General features: G+C 42.7%; 1 protein-coding gene across 1 annotated transcript; it reads left to right on the top strand.

Moving 5' to 3' along the window:
• Nucleotides 1–1,441: 1,441 nt before the first annotated feature.
• Nucleotides 1,442–6,302, top strand: LOC125342375 (vomeronasal type-2 receptor 116-like; the record flags this gene model as incomplete). The annotated part of the gene is made up of 4 exons (XM_048334492.1): nt 1,442–1,612; nt 2,376–2,603; nt 4,375–4,498; nt 5,530–6,302. Coding segments are annotated over 4 exons (1,296 nt in total), but the record flags the coding sequence as incomplete, so codon positions are not given.
• Between the last annotated feature and the right edge of the window lie 9,187 nt (nt 6,303–15,489).

Consider the following 15,489-nt stretch of genomic DNA (forward strand, 5'->3'; position numbering starts at 1 on the left):
GAAAATGGAAATTGCCTTTAAAGTGTAAAGATATGTTCAAGTGGGTGCTGGTAGCTCACACCTGTAATCCTAGATACTAAAGAGACATATCTAATTAACCCAGAAGTAATAGGTATTTCAAATGGTACAGTGTTCAACTGGAGGGAAAAAGTCAAAGAAGTACATGAAGCCATTAATTCCTGCCCTTGCACTATCACACACATGCACACACACTCACACACATGCACACATGTGCAAGATCATATGTTGAATGAAGTAATTCAGGCTTAGAATGAGAAAGTGGGAATGTGTTCTCTCATATATGAAAGAAAAATGAAAAATAAGAACATAAAATATGAAATCAATATGAAAAACACATATCCCTTCCCTTTACACATGCACATGGTTTATCTTTAAGCATGATACATATAAGGTTGGGATTCCTGGTATAACCTACCTGATCAACTAACAGACAGTATGAAAAATGAACACCTGAAAACTGAGGCATTAATCATGTGAGAGGGGTAGATGTCAAGGTATGTGCAAATTATTGGTGGGCAAATACAACATATAATTCAGTGCACATCTGTGACTTTGGAACTAGGAAAGCCACAGGAAGGGTGTATTTGATGTAGATGGGAGGAGTTGATGGGAAGAGTGACACAGACCAAGAGACATTGTACAAACAAATTGGTAGGTGTAGAAAACTAAAAACAAAAAGTACCTTACACTGACTTCAACTGGTTTTATATTATACATTATGACTGAGATTTTGATGGAAAGAAAACATATCATTCATGGAACATCCAATTTTCATTCCCTTTAGCTTACCACTGGGCCTTTTGATCAAGCCCTGAGTGACCATAATAACTTTCCTGGTCTCTACCAGATAGCTGCAAAGGACACATCTATAGCCACTGCCATGGTCTCCTTACTGCTTCACTTCAACTGGAACTGGGTGGGATTATTGACCACAAAAGATGATAATAATTTGTGGATTCTTCCTGAATTAAGAGAAGAGATGGAAAAGAACAAAGTCTGTGTAGCCTTTGAGCTAGCAATCCCAAACAATGGCCTGGCATATGTATTAAATGTGATGTCACTTTATAATCAGATTAATAAATCTTCAGCAAATGTCCTCATCATATATGGTGATAATGAATCCATACTTGATTTAATGAGGTGTGTTGAGAACTTTATAATAAAAGGTAAAGTTTGTATCATGAACTCACAGTGGAATTTCAGCACGAGGAGGAGGTATTTTTTACTAGGTTCATTGCATGTACCTCTCATTTTTTCATGCCATTGCCCATATGTTTCCGGATTCACAGATTTTGTCAAGGCAGTGAACCCTTCCAAATACCCAGAAGACTTTTTCCTTTCTAGGCTGTGGCTTCTCTCTTTTAATTGCTCAGATCCTGAGTCTGACTGTGTAACATGGGAGAACTGTCCTCATGATGCCTCCTTGGATTGGTTGCCTCGGCATAACTATGATATGACTATGTCTGTACACAGTTACAATATATACAATGCTGTGTATGCTGTGGCCCAGGCTCTCCATGAGATGCTTCTTCATCAAGCAGAAGTACAAAAAATGGGAAATAGGAAAGGGACAGTGCCTTCCCCTGCACAGGTAAAGCCTTCTGTGTTAGGTAGCAAACACCACAAGCAAATTTACTTCTTAGATGTTTTTTTTGCCATGTGAATTTAATATTTCCGGTATTCCCCTAAAATCCTAGAAATTATACTTGTTTAAATGTCTGTGAAATACTCTAGACATGTGTTCATGTGCTATTAAGGAAAAGCAGGTTCATGACTAGGATAAAATAAATTCAATGCTCTGTAAGTACAAAATAATAAGTACATATAAGTATATATGTATGAATGTATGTATGTATGTACGTATGTGTGCATGCATGTATGCATGTATGTATTATACCCCGAAAATACTCACAGCTGATGTTTGGAAAACTGGAAATTCATCTATTTCCAATGAATTTCTTAATAGCCAGTAATGACCAACTAAACATAATTATCCATATTTTCCATAAGTGGTCCAGTTTTATTCTACTTTAGGTATTATTAGAAATTTAGCACTACCAAACTAAAGATATTCATAAAATCTGTGATATGGCAAACTGTAGCTTGGCAGCTGAGAATGGTGCAATTCATGAGTATTTATATGGAATTAATTTCCCTTGCAAAGAGGCCTTATACTCCTTTGCTGAGTAATCAAGATTCAAAAAGTTTATTATTATTCCTGCATAGATTTTCTTCTTTAATACTCTATTAGAGATTTATTGTATTCTTGAATTCTGAATCAGATATTAAAGACAATCACGTTTTTGGTCTTAACTGTGGGATATACATCACCATACAATTGCATGTCTTTTTAGCTACACCATTTTCTGAAGAACCTCCAATTTGAAAATCCCGCTGGAGGTCAAGTGATTGTGGATGACAAAAGGAAATTGCAAGCAGACTATGACATTGTGAACATATGGAATTTTCCAGATGGTCTTGAATTTGAGGTGAAAGTAGGAAAGTTCTCTCCATATTCTCTACAGGGTCATCAACTGTCTTTACCTAAAGATATGATACAATGGGTTACAGGAAATGCAGAGGTAGGTTGTATTTAATCCTAATGTTTTTAAGTACAGATAAGCAAGCAAAATTCACTCTTAAAATGTAAACCTGGTCAGATGTCAGCAACTTACTCATATAATAATATATACTCAGGTGGCTAGGATCTGAATGGCATGTTTTGAAATCAGTCCAAGCATGGAAGCCTGGGAGACTATTGTCATCATTTAAGCACACAAAAAGCAGGGTTGGGCACTGGTAGCTTATTCCCACAATCCTATCTACTCAGGAGGCTGATATCTTCAGATCTAAGATTTAAACAGCTTAAAGATTGGTCCGGTAGAATCATCTGTGAGACTCATCTCATTACAAAGGTCAGGTAGAGCTCTGACTCAGGTGGTAGAGTGCTATCCTAGAGCAAAGAAAGACCAAGGACAATGCAGAGACCTGACTTCAAGCCCCAGGATCAGAACCCAAAACAAACAACAACAGAAATGAACAGTTTGTTCCTAAATGTTAACTTCAAATAGTGCCATGAAATTTGAATTTTATTTTTCTTATCAGATTTTTAACACTGTGACAAGATACCAGAGGAATCACTTTATGTAGTTGAAAGGTTTATTTTGCTTCCTTCTATGGAAGTTTCATTCAATGGTTCATTGCCCTGCTATTTAGGGCACCTTTGCTGAGAGGAATCATAGCGAGAGCCTGTGTGAGGAGATTCTCACTTCATGGTCACTGGTAAAGTAAAAAGAAAGACAATAGGTATGAGGTTCACATAACTAACTCTATAAAAGAAAGGTCATTGCTTGATCTTGACATTACAGCATGTTAAATCTTCATAGAGGATTCTCCCGTACCCTCTCTTCATCAGTTCACAGACATTTGGAGAAAAAATGTAATGATATGAATTCAAGAAAGCTCCAAAGGGCTAACCTCTAGGACTTACTTTTTTTGTTGTTTTAGAAACCAAACTTTATTTCTTAAGAAACCAAAGAAGAAACTTGTAAACTTTTCATTTACTGTTCCAAAGTGAATGTTTCATCATGATGAAGACTAATCTAACAATATCAAACAATTACACACTCTATGTCATGTTGTCCAAAATACTTATTCAGAATTTCGACTGTAGGACTTACTTTTTGACCATTAATCTCTAACTATTAATGGTATCACATGTCCAAATAGTTAAAGTCTAAAATCAAGGCCAGAGTACATAAGCCTTTTGTGGTCACATTGTTACCAGGTTTGAGGGAGGGGGTTCCCCATCCCTCCAAGAGTCCACCACTCAGAGACAGTCTCAAGCAAAAAGATGAGTTTAGTGGGGAAGCAAAAGCGGACTGACCAGCCAGGGACACAGCACAGACTCGGGAGGTGAAACCGCGACAGTGAAAAGCCGGCTGACAGGCCTGGGACACAGTGCAGACTTGGGAGCTGCCACCTTGATCCCAGGCAGTCCTCAAATTGGGGTTTATAAAGCTAAAAGCATAGCCCAGATGTAGGGGTTTGATGCATGGGGGAGAGCAAGCAACAAACAAATTAAGCAAGCCATTTACAGAAGCAGAATTTTGGGGTTAGGTTGACCTAATCTACTCCCCCCTCCATTTCCTACCATGTTTCCCTAATCAAGATGATGTCATCTGTACTCCCTACAACAACATGATGTGGAATCTGTAACAGTGGTCAATGATCAGATTGGATATACCTTCATAGAAACACTATGCTTAATATTCAAATTCTTTAAAGCAATGTCTTATTTCAGTGTTCAGTAAAAGATTGAAAAGTTACTTACACCTATTTTGTTTTCCTCAGCCTGAACACTCTGTCTGTAGTGACAGTTGTGGTCCTGGATTCAGGAAATCCCCTCAGGAGGGAAAGGCTGCCTGTTGCTTTGATTGCACTCCTTGCTCAGAGAATGAGATGGCTAATGCGACAGGTAAGTTCATGGCTAAGGGTGAAATTCATACTCTCTCCTAGTGTCCCCATCCATGCCATCTAAAGTTGTATATTAGGATTGCATTGCTAAATCCTTTCCTCCTTCCCTTAGTAATTTAACTGAGTCAACAGATGATTCCATTCCTGTATAAAAGCCATGGGCTCTTAATTACTTATGGGATTATCTTTTTTTAGCCAGTAGTATAATGTACATTTAGAATCTGTCCTAATAGTTTCCAAGAGTTTGTGAAAACAAAGTCTTCATCTTCTTCAAAATGGACTTTACACTACAAAGAAAACACAGATCTTGCACATCTTTGTTTCCTAGTGCCCAAAATGGATGTTGCAACAGAACAAGTATTCTGGGTCTGGTCTAAGGAGCAGGCAACAATGCTGTACATAAAAGGACTTTATAGTTTCAAAATGTGATTTTATCCTCTGGTCTCCCTGCTTTACAGATGAGAAGGAAAGACAATATAACACATGCAAGGGAGGGTGACAGTGCTTCTATTTGTATTGCACTGAGACAAACAGGAAAGTGCAAGCTTACTGCCCACAATTTTAAATTAGGAGTTTGAGTTGTTCACACACAATGCAGAAAATTACAATGGCAACACGAACAGGTACAGAATGTTACTGTCTAAATATTAGAAATGGCAAGAAATAATGTGTGATTTTTCCCTGCCAGTAAAGACTTTCAATGAGACTAAAAATATACTGTGGGAATGGATGTAAGGACTTGAAGACATAAAAATAATACTGAAGATGTATGGTAACAGTTATATTTACGTTCAGTTTGTGAGTACTGGTATGTCCCAATTATCTGTATATAGGTAATTTTCCTTTTCCTTGTAAGTACTGGAAATTTGACTTCCTTACCAGATATGGAGCAGTGTGTGAAGTGTCCAGATCATCAGTATGCCAACACACAGAGAAACCAGTGCCTGCTAAGAGTTGCAAGTTTCCTGGCTTATGGAGAGCCATTGGGGATGGCCTTGGCCTGCATGGCTCTTGGTTTAGTTACACTCACAGCACTTGTTCTGGGGGTCTTTGTGAAACATCACAACACCCCTATTGTCAAGGCTAATAACCAGGCTCTCAGCTACATCCTGCTTATCTCCCTCATCTTCTGTTTTCTCTGTTCCTTGCTCTTTATTGGCCCTCCCAACACAGTCACCTGCATTCTACAGCAAAGCACATTTGGAGTTGCATTCACTGTCGCTGTTTCTGCTGTGTTGGCCAAAACTGTAACTGTGGTTCTGGCCTTCAAGGTCACATCTCCAGGGAGAAGAATAAGGTGGATGCTGGTATCAGGGGCTCCTAACTTCATTATTCCCATCTGCACCCTGATCCAAGTGACTCTTTATGGATTGTGGCTAGGAACCTCTCCTCCCTCCATTGATACAGACATACACTCTGAAAACGGCCACCTCCTCATCTTGTGTAACAAGGGCTCCCTCATTGCTTTCTACTGTGTCTTGGGATACTTGGGCTCCCTGGCCCTGGCCAGCTTCACTGTGGCTTTCTTGGCCAGGAACCTGCCCGACACCTTCAATGAAGCCAAATTCCTCACCTTCAGCATGCTGGTTTTCTGCAGTGTGTGGCTTACCTTCTTGCCTGTCTACCACAGTGCCAAGGGCAAGGTCATGGTGGCTGTGGAGGTCTTCTCTATCCTGGCATCCAGTGCAGGGCTCCTGGTCTGTATCTTTGCCCCCAAGTGCTACATCATCTTGTTAAGGCCAGATAGAAATTTACTACATGGATTTCGGGACAGAAAACATCATGGGCAAATTAAGCCCTCTTAAGAGGAAATGTACATATTGTTCAAGTGTGTTTTTTTGCCACTAGATATTAGTTTACATAGTTGAAATCATTTCAATAAATAAGTGACTTTTACTGATTTTTCAAGTAATAACTCAGTCACAAATTGTTGCCAGAGGAAGGTAAATTTGAATTTTATTCCATATATATGTATTTTTTTTTATATTTACTCTGTACTTAGGTACCGTTTTCTGGTGGTTCAAAGACATTTGCAGAAAAAGAAATTATAGCAGCCTTTGGCACACTGTCACTCCTCAGATCCTTGTTTGTCAGGATGCTCAGTTTTAAGGACCACATTTCAAAGCCAGGCCCAGAGGGAAAAATTTCTGAGACTTTGATCTGCAATGGACCCCTCAAAAACCTGGAAGTGGAGCTGTGTCTCAAGTGGTAGAACACTGTCCTTGAACATAAATGCTTAATGGAAATTCTGAGGCCTTATATTCAAGCGCCTGGACAGGCACATACACATACAAAAATATAAGAACTTGTGGTGTAGGGAAGAGGAAGGAGGTCAAGGGGAAGTGGGGTATATAAATTGAGAGAGCAAGGGTGGGCAAATGCATTTCTAAGTTTCAATGCCTATATGTAGAAATGGAACTATGACACATGAGAGGATGGGTGGGTGGGTTGGGAGAGATGGGGTAGAATGATGGAAGTGGTGACATGGATCAAGATGATGCACTCACAAGGTGACAGGTTGAATTGCAGCCTCTCTGTAGATGTGTATTTGTGTGTGTGTGTGTGTGTGTGTGTGTATGTGTGTGTGTGTGTGTGTTCCAGTTCTGAGGCTGGCACTCTGTGCCTGGGTGATGTCCTTGAGCTTCTCTTGTTCAAGCCTAGGGATCTGCCACTTGAGCAACAGCGCCAATTCCAACTTTTTCTGAGTAGAACCTTTCTGCCTGGGCTGGCTTTGAATGTGATCCTCGATTTTGGCTGCCTGAGTAGCTACGAATACAACTGTGAGCTACCCGTGCCCAGTGTAGGTTTTTTAATATAGTATGGCAAGATCCCCCTACCCCAAGAACCACCACCTTTGCCTGTGTCTGGTCAGCTGGGTGTTTTGAGGGTGCCTTCCTTATGAGCCTGATTCATGAGGGCAAAACCCTTAACTAGAGCTCCCTGTCCCATGCCTCTCTGTACCATATCCATCTTCAGGAACACAGATTTGGGGCACCAAAAAAGCCATATGCCAAACCGCATGGAATACACTTCGTATAGATAAAAAATGCATAGGAGCAGAGATTCCTTTCTCAGGTCAGTAGGACTCAACTGGTAAATTCTCGCCTTTATTGTTTTATTGTGGATCTTCCTGAGATCATCCCATCTTCCCTTCATCTCTAGTCCTAGGGACCAAAATGAAGCTGAAGTTAGTGTTAAGGTTGGCAATTGCTTCTACAATCTGAGACAGGACCTGCTTGGTACCCATAATCCCTCTCTCAAATCTGCACAGAGAACACCTGCTTTTGGCTTGGTTTTATTTTCTAGTTGCTTCACTTTGACAATTTTATCCTTTCTGTCACTCTTTTTTCTTCTCTTTCAACATGAATCAAGGGTTGCATAGTGATTCTTCCCTTTTGGCATGATAGTAAAAAACTCACTGACCCCATGCACACTTTAAAATTTGGCCCGGCTAAATAAGGTTGACCTACCAGTGAGGGTTTTACCAGGAAATTCAAAATTGCCATGATAACCAGGAAGAAATATTTATTGAAGAGATTTGCATATTATGCAAGTAGGGTGGAGATGAGCACACAGCTCTATGGAAAGGATTCATCCTGCCTGGGGTGCCTAACGTCAATGTCACACAGTGGAACTCACAGATGGTTAAAAATTAGATGAAATAAATGAACAAATCATAAATAAGCTGGGTAGAAAGTAGAACGTGGATGAGCTATAGCCCAGAGGGGAAAACTGCAATTTGTAGTCAGCTTCCTTCACTTCCAAATTCTAAGAAGAGATGATTTCACAGAGAAGATGGTGCCCTACACCATAAAACTGCACACACCTCTGACCCGGATGTAGACTCTAGGATGGCAGACAGCTATTGACTCCACTCCAGGAGAGTCAGGAGACCTAATGTGAGCTACACTGGACCTGTTTACCTGCTTTTTCAGAGCCTAGGAGCTACTGTTTCTGTTCTACTATCTAAATCCCATGGAGCTGGAGGTCATTTTGAACAAGAGAATTCTGGGATATGTAGTTCTGGATCAGCAAAGAGGGAAAGGCCTGAAACCACATTAGTGCAGACCTCAAATGCCTGTCAGTGTCACTGCTGCTCACAATGTCCACATGTAAGAAACACTTCTCAGCACCTGATTGTAATCTGATGGAGAAAGTTGGCTAATTCCGACCATCAGAGGCTGCAAAAGCCCTTCTAGTTCTTACTGTTCTCTTCCTACCACATTAGTCACTAATTTTAGCCCTGGAATTTCTCCACCCACAGCAGAAGAGGGATGAGTGAAAAGCAAACTTATGAGCTAAGTCAATAAAATCAATCAAAGTGCTTGTTCATCTTGGTTTTAATTCAATACATGAAATTGGAATGTGTGAACAAAAATAAACTTCTCTAGTAGAGTCAGTTATGTACCAACTGGCAGGAACTGGACCACATTAAAATACTGAAAGAGAAATAGAAGATGGCAGGAGGGGGAACCATATCTGGATATTAATAACCCCCAACAAAATTCATTTGCTGGAATCCTAGGCATGAAAGTGATGAGAGGGGAATGGATAGAGACAAACACAGACAGAGAGACAAAGGGACAGAATGACAGAGACACAGACACAGAGAGAGAGGATGACAGGCTGACAGAGATAGAGAACCAAAAGAAGCAGACAAAGAGCTAGAGAGACATTGATAGAGTGAGACCGAGAAAAGCACACAGAAAGGCAGACAGAGAGACAGAGACAAAGAGAAAGAGAGATGAAAGAGATAGACAGACACAGATAAGAGAGAGAGAACGGAAAAGATGACATTTGAACAGTTGAACAGGAATTCAGAATTTCCTCTTTGGCCTCGAAGATGACTCACAGAGGAGCCAGTAAAGCAACAGCAAGTGTGAAAGCGAGTTAACAGAGGGCACAAATGTGCTGTACACATCTGTCTTTGGCCATTGCACAGAGCATGCTTCCTTTCCAATGCACAACTTTCAGTGAGCAACACCGTGCATTGTCCAAGGTCTCCATCCCGGGCCAGAGGGGAACCATGGAAGATTGAGCACAGGAAGTGGAACATGGCGATCTGTGGCTTGGGTGCCTGAGATGGACCAGGGGCAGATGGGTTGTGTTGGAAAGAAAGAGGGGTCCACAGAGAGGATAGAGGCCATGGAGGCTATTGCAATGATTCTTTTTAAAAAAACCCACACAGAAACCTGGACCAGTGTGGCAGTGATGGTGAGAGAATGTGGACAGATCCATGAGCACCAAGGAATTAGAGTCTAGAGTTTCAGGACAATAAAGAAGAGTTTCGATGGTTATATTAGGATCCTAATTTTGGTGGGAGGGGCAGAAAGAGAGAGAGAGAGAGAGAGCATTAACAAGACAGATATATTCCTAAGAGTTAGTATATTCAAGGCACCTGTAGCTCACACCTGTAATCCCAACTACTGAGGTGGCTGAGAACTGGTATTTGAGGTTTGAAGCTAGCCCAGGCAGGGAAATTTTTGAGACTCCTATCGCTGACTAACTATGAGCGCTCACACACACACACACACACACACACACACACACACACACACACACACACACACACAGAGAGAGAGAGAGAGAGAGAGAAATGTATTAGCCCAATATGATACAGAGTCTCATAAAGATGCTGCATGATTGGACATCCGCCAGTAGCAGCTTCTTTAGGAAGCTTAAGCTGAAGTCCTGGTTTCTGAGAGGGTGGTGAGGCCATTTCTCCCCAGCCACATGCACAGTGTTTGACAGAAGAACTAAACACATTTGGACCACAGCACTGAGAATAAACTTGGCCAGGAGACAGAAGGTCAGATGACAACTCCACAATGGCAGGAGGTGGTGAGAGAATTCAGACAGGAAGGGAGGCAACTCCTTCATAGCTGATTGGCAACTGTTAGCTCTCGATAAAGGTTCAAAACTCTGTCTTTGGTTTTCTTTCCCTTCCTCCCTCCCTCCCTCCCTCTCTCCCTCCCTCCCTCCCTCTCTCCCTCCCTCCCTCCCTCCCTCCCTCCCTCCCTCCCTCCCTCCCTCCCTCCCTCCCCTCCCTTCCTTCCTTCCTTCCTTCCTTCCTTCCTTCCTTCCTTCCTTCCTTCCTTCCTTCCTTCCTTCCTTCCTTCCTTTTTGCCTTCATTCTGTACTTCCTTTCTTGTCATTTTCCCTTTCTACCTCCCTCCCTCTATCCCTCTGTTACTTCCTGGCTGCCTTCTGCCCTTCACTTCTTCCTTCCTGTCTTTTTTTATATTGTGCTGAAAAATGATATCTTTCTACTCATGCTTTTCTTTTTAGTTTTTTATTTATTGAGACAGTAAATTACAGATAGTAATGGGTTGTCCCACAACTTAGAGGTTTGCTTACAACCATTAATAAAGTTAGATTGCATTCGAATTCTTTCCAGGCTGAATTCATTCTAGATTCCTGATGGGGTGTGCCTAGGACACATGTACCCAAAAAGCACTGAAACTCCTAGGGAACTGGAGCCACAGTTGAACTGAAAATTCAGGACCAGATGTCCTGTTTCTTCCAACTTTGTAATTTGTTCCTCCCTAGAGATTGTACTTCTGTCCTGGCATTCATTTCTGAGGCTGAGAAGAGATTCAAGCAGAGAGGGGCGAGACAACAGAGGCAGAGCAGAAGAAAGGCCAGGAAGCCCCTCCGTTGTGACCACACAGTAACCATCAAGCCCCAGAGTGTAAAACTGGCACTTGTTCTGATAATGACAAAAATTGATACAGATCTGGACTTTCTGGGTTCTGCCCATTTCTCTCCATGACTGTTTCAAGCCAGCCTGAAGCTGGACAAATCTCTCAGGGTCATCTTTTCCTAGCCATCATTCTGCAGGGAGGTAGCTCTCCAGAGGGACAGAATAGAGCCCTCTTTTCAAATGGCCCATCCTGGCCATTTGGCTCAAGAGGTTCTGCAGGGCGGCCATGGAGATATAGTTTCCATAGACACTGAAGAAGCTGAGCTGGGAACATTGACTCAGGGTGGGGAGGAGGGCTGAGAGTAGGGGATCAATGATGTAACAGGCCTCCAGGACCAGGATCTCCACATTGCCAGCCACTCCCTGGGGATCGGGACTGAAGATGTCCCTGAACAAATGCCTCAGATGCAGGTGCTTGAGCTGCCTGGTGCAAGGACACTGGGACAAAATCCTCAGGTCAGCTTCCTGCAGCTCACATGAACCCAGAGACAAGGCCTTAAAAGGCAGCAGGCTCCTGAAGATCACGTACAGTCAGCTGTCTGTAAGGGAACCTGGTATTATGCACATGAGCTCCTGAAGATGCTGCAGCTGCCCCACATGTACTCCCTAATTCACATGAGTACCAGGAATTCTTGAGGCTCACAGCTTCAATGGTAGGTACTGTGAGGATCATCGGAGGCTGCTCTTCAGCCATTGTTCTAGAGTAACTCGCTATTGTCATGTCAGTAAGTGAAGAGTTAAAGTAAACCCCATTTTCAGGCAGCCCCTGTTTTGTTGTCTGTTTAAACTTTAAGCAACCCAGGCCACCAATTATCCTGGCTATCAGGACAAGCTTATTAGGGCCCAGCCAGTCAGGAGACTCCCTGCTTAATTCTAATGGCCTGGGAATGCTTAACTCTAACCTCCCTGGAATGCCTCGAGCCCTGAGCCAATCAGATTTGTACCCGTATCCTAATCTTGCTTGAACACCTGATTGCACTAACTTTGGTTTTTTTTGCCTTTATAAGCTCTGTGAAATCTCAGCTCGGGGCCTTCCTCCTAACCTCCGCTGTGTCGGTGGGTAGGACGAGGATCTGAAGCTCGCCTGAATAAAGCCTTGCTTTTGCATTTCAGAATGTTTGGCTCTCGGTGGTCTTCTTGGTGGTCTTCTCACAACTTGGGCATAACATAAAGATTTCTGGATCAGGTATTCTGGCTATGAAGGGCTACCCCTGTATCCAGAAGTTCAGGGGCTCATTCTGCACATCAAACACTTGTAGTTTCCACTCCCTGGAGCACTCCTTCTGGGAAAGTATCAGATCGAGCCTATCCAGGACCGCCTTGAAGGTTTCCAGGTCTGGGGACTCTGCTAGGTCCCCCAGGGGGAGGCAGAGGAAGGGCCAGGCCTGTACTGTGGCCTTCAGCACTTCTCTGTGCCCCCCAGTGTTGACTTCCATAAAGAGTGAAGGGAACAGGAGCACCGGCACATTGTCCAGGGCAGAGATGGCCAGAGCCTGGTTGCTCAACAGTCTCTACATGGCGAGACACTGGAGCAAGAGTGGGGTCCCAGTGCTCATCTTTCTGGATGAGATGTAGATCAGGTGTGCAAGGCTTTCCCAGCAGAGCCAGGCACTGACTGCAGGCTCTAGGGCTCTGCCGCTTCTCTCAGATTCTTGATTAGAGTGTTATGCCCAGTTTTCGGGTCCCCAAAAACCACCAAGGAGCCGATTCCAATGCAAATGCATGAAAGTCTTTATTGGAAGCTCGAGCCTGGACTCTCAACTGTCCCCAACACAGGGGATCTAGATTGAGAGCCCCAACCCTTATATAGGCAGGGTTTTTATTGTGATTACAACAGAGGCAGGGTATTTCCAACTTGGCAGATACTTGATTGGATGGCATTTAGCAAGCAAGTCTTGCCCTATTTCTACTGGCTATTTACCCTTTCAGTTACCTATTTTGGCTTTGATAATGGGAACTAGCCTTGGTATCAGGAACTGACAGCAGGTAGTCATGTAGCACTGATGCAGGTGGTTAATGCAGGGATTAGAGCAATTCACAAATGGGTTAAGCAAGATGATTACAGAATCAGAATTTTGTGCTCAGCTGACCTAGTACCAACTTTATTTTAAAAATTGCTACCATGTTTTCCCATTACCACTAAGCAAGAATGAGTGGGCCAGAACAATGCAGTACTCAATCCTAAGTAAACAATCTCAACAGTTACCATGGCATTTCTAGAACCTTTATGGTTATTTATATAGTCTGTGACTATGATTATTTTTTACTGTCCATTACCATGATTACAACATAGGTACAGAAGAGAACAAGGGCTCCCTATATTTCTAAATGTCAAACTACAAGAAACTAGTCTCATGGGTGTGGATGCAGCCCTCTAGCATGGAGTCATCACCAGGTTTTAGAAGCTTTTATAATTTTAACACTAAAACTTATAGTCTCTCAGGTTCTCAGGTTAGCCCTTACAAGATGTGGATCAGGTGTGAAGGGCTCTCTGAATCCCAGCAGGGGCAGGCACTGAGTGCAGGCTGCAGGACTGTGCTGCTGTTCTCAGATTCTTCATCAGAGAGCAGCTTCTGATGGGACTAGTGAGCCACACTCAGCACACCTAGACAGGTTGTCGCTCTCCTAGACAGGGTGTCACTCTACTAGACAGGGTGTCATACTCTGGATTAATTGGAACTGTGCTTCCAATACAAAATGATAGGATTAAGGGCTCCAACCACACTGCCCAGCTTCTCTTTGAAATGCAAAATACAATAAAAAAAGACTTTCCATTCTTATACCTTAAATCTCTTCAAAATTTCCACAGACATTCCACTGACCCTGAAAAAAAAAAAGAGTAACTAGCCCAAATTTATAGCATCCACAAGACGTCAGGAAATTCCAACTCTGTGTCTTTCCCAGCCTCCTTTCCTCCCTCTCTTCCTCCTTGCCCCCTCTCCCTTTCTTCCTTGTTTTGGTGTACCTGGGTAGATAGGAAGCAAATATTTCTTATAGACGAGCAATTGATGTATTGCCTGCATTTTCATCAAATCTCAACAACGACTGCGTAAACTAGGGAGGAATGTCAACCTAAAATGTGTTCTCTTGCTCTCATGGGAAGTCCTTTCATATTTGAAAATAATACCCTGCCCCTCCACACACACATTTTCTCCAACATTTGATCTAGTAATCTTGTCTTTGGAAATGTGTCATTGTTGGGTTTTTAATTTTGAGCCAGCCTTGGTGACGGAATTCAAGGCTTGGGTGCTGTCCATGAGCTTTTGTGGGCAATGACCACACTCTAGTACCTAAGCCATGAATCTACTTTTGGAAAGAAAGGAAGGAAGGAAGGAAGAAAGAAAGAAAGAAAGAAAGAAAGAAAGAAAGAAAGAAAGAAAGAAAGAAAGAAAGGAAGAAAGAAAGAAAGGAAGAAAGGAAGGAAGATGTTATGCCAAGTCGCGAAACGACCACCAAGAAGGCCACTGAGACTCAGACATTCCAAAATGCAATAGCAAGGCAAGACTTTATTCAAGCGAGCTGCAGCTCGGACCATGTCCTACCCACTGATACAGCGGAGGTTAGGAGGAAGCCCCGAGCTGTGATTACACAGGGCTTATAAAGGCAAAAACAAAGTTACAGCAGTCAGATGTTCAAGCAAGCAAGATTAGGACACAGGTACAAATCTGATTGGCTCAGGGCTCGAGGCATTCTAGGGGTGGGTAGAGTTAAGCATTCCCAGGGGTTAGAGTTCTAGACTGACTGGGCCCTAATGGGCTTGTCCTAGGTTTGCTCACAGGGTCTGCTTATCTCAGGTTCACGTGGTAAAGTGGGGTTTATGTGGTAAAGTGGGGCCTGACTTCAAAGTCTGGCACTTCATTTCCCCCTTTTTCTTTTTGGTACCTTGGGAGCCAATCATGGCTCCATTCTGTCCATTTCAATGGCTTGCATGTCTAGGGGATGATATAGAGGTAAGGCATGGGCCAGTAGGGCCCAAAGTAGTAACCAAAAATAACTCTGGTCCCTCAGTTTTAAAGGGGGGCTGATGGGTGAAGATCATCCATCTTCTGTAACTTCTTCAGGCTGACTCAGGGGCGTTGACCTTACCTAGCCAGGAATCTATAACCTTACCAAGGGACTGCAGGATTACTGCAAACTGAAAATTAACTTTCAGCTATACAGACTTACCGTTAGCTGTATAGTGTTTAGTATCCAAATGTAAGCAACAAAATAATACATAAACTTCTCAGCTGTGCTCTAAGGGTCAGGTGGCTATGCCCGTATTCCTTAGCAAGCCCAAAACTACCTAA

The sequence above is a fragment of the Perognathus longimembris genome, chromosome 26 (genome assembly GCF_023159225.1).
Source record: "Perognathus longimembris pacificus isolate PPM17 chromosome 26, ASM2315922v1, whole genome shotgun sequence".
NCBI lineage: Eukaryota > Metazoa > Chordata > Mammalia > Rodentia > Heteromyidae > Perognathus > Perognathus longimembris.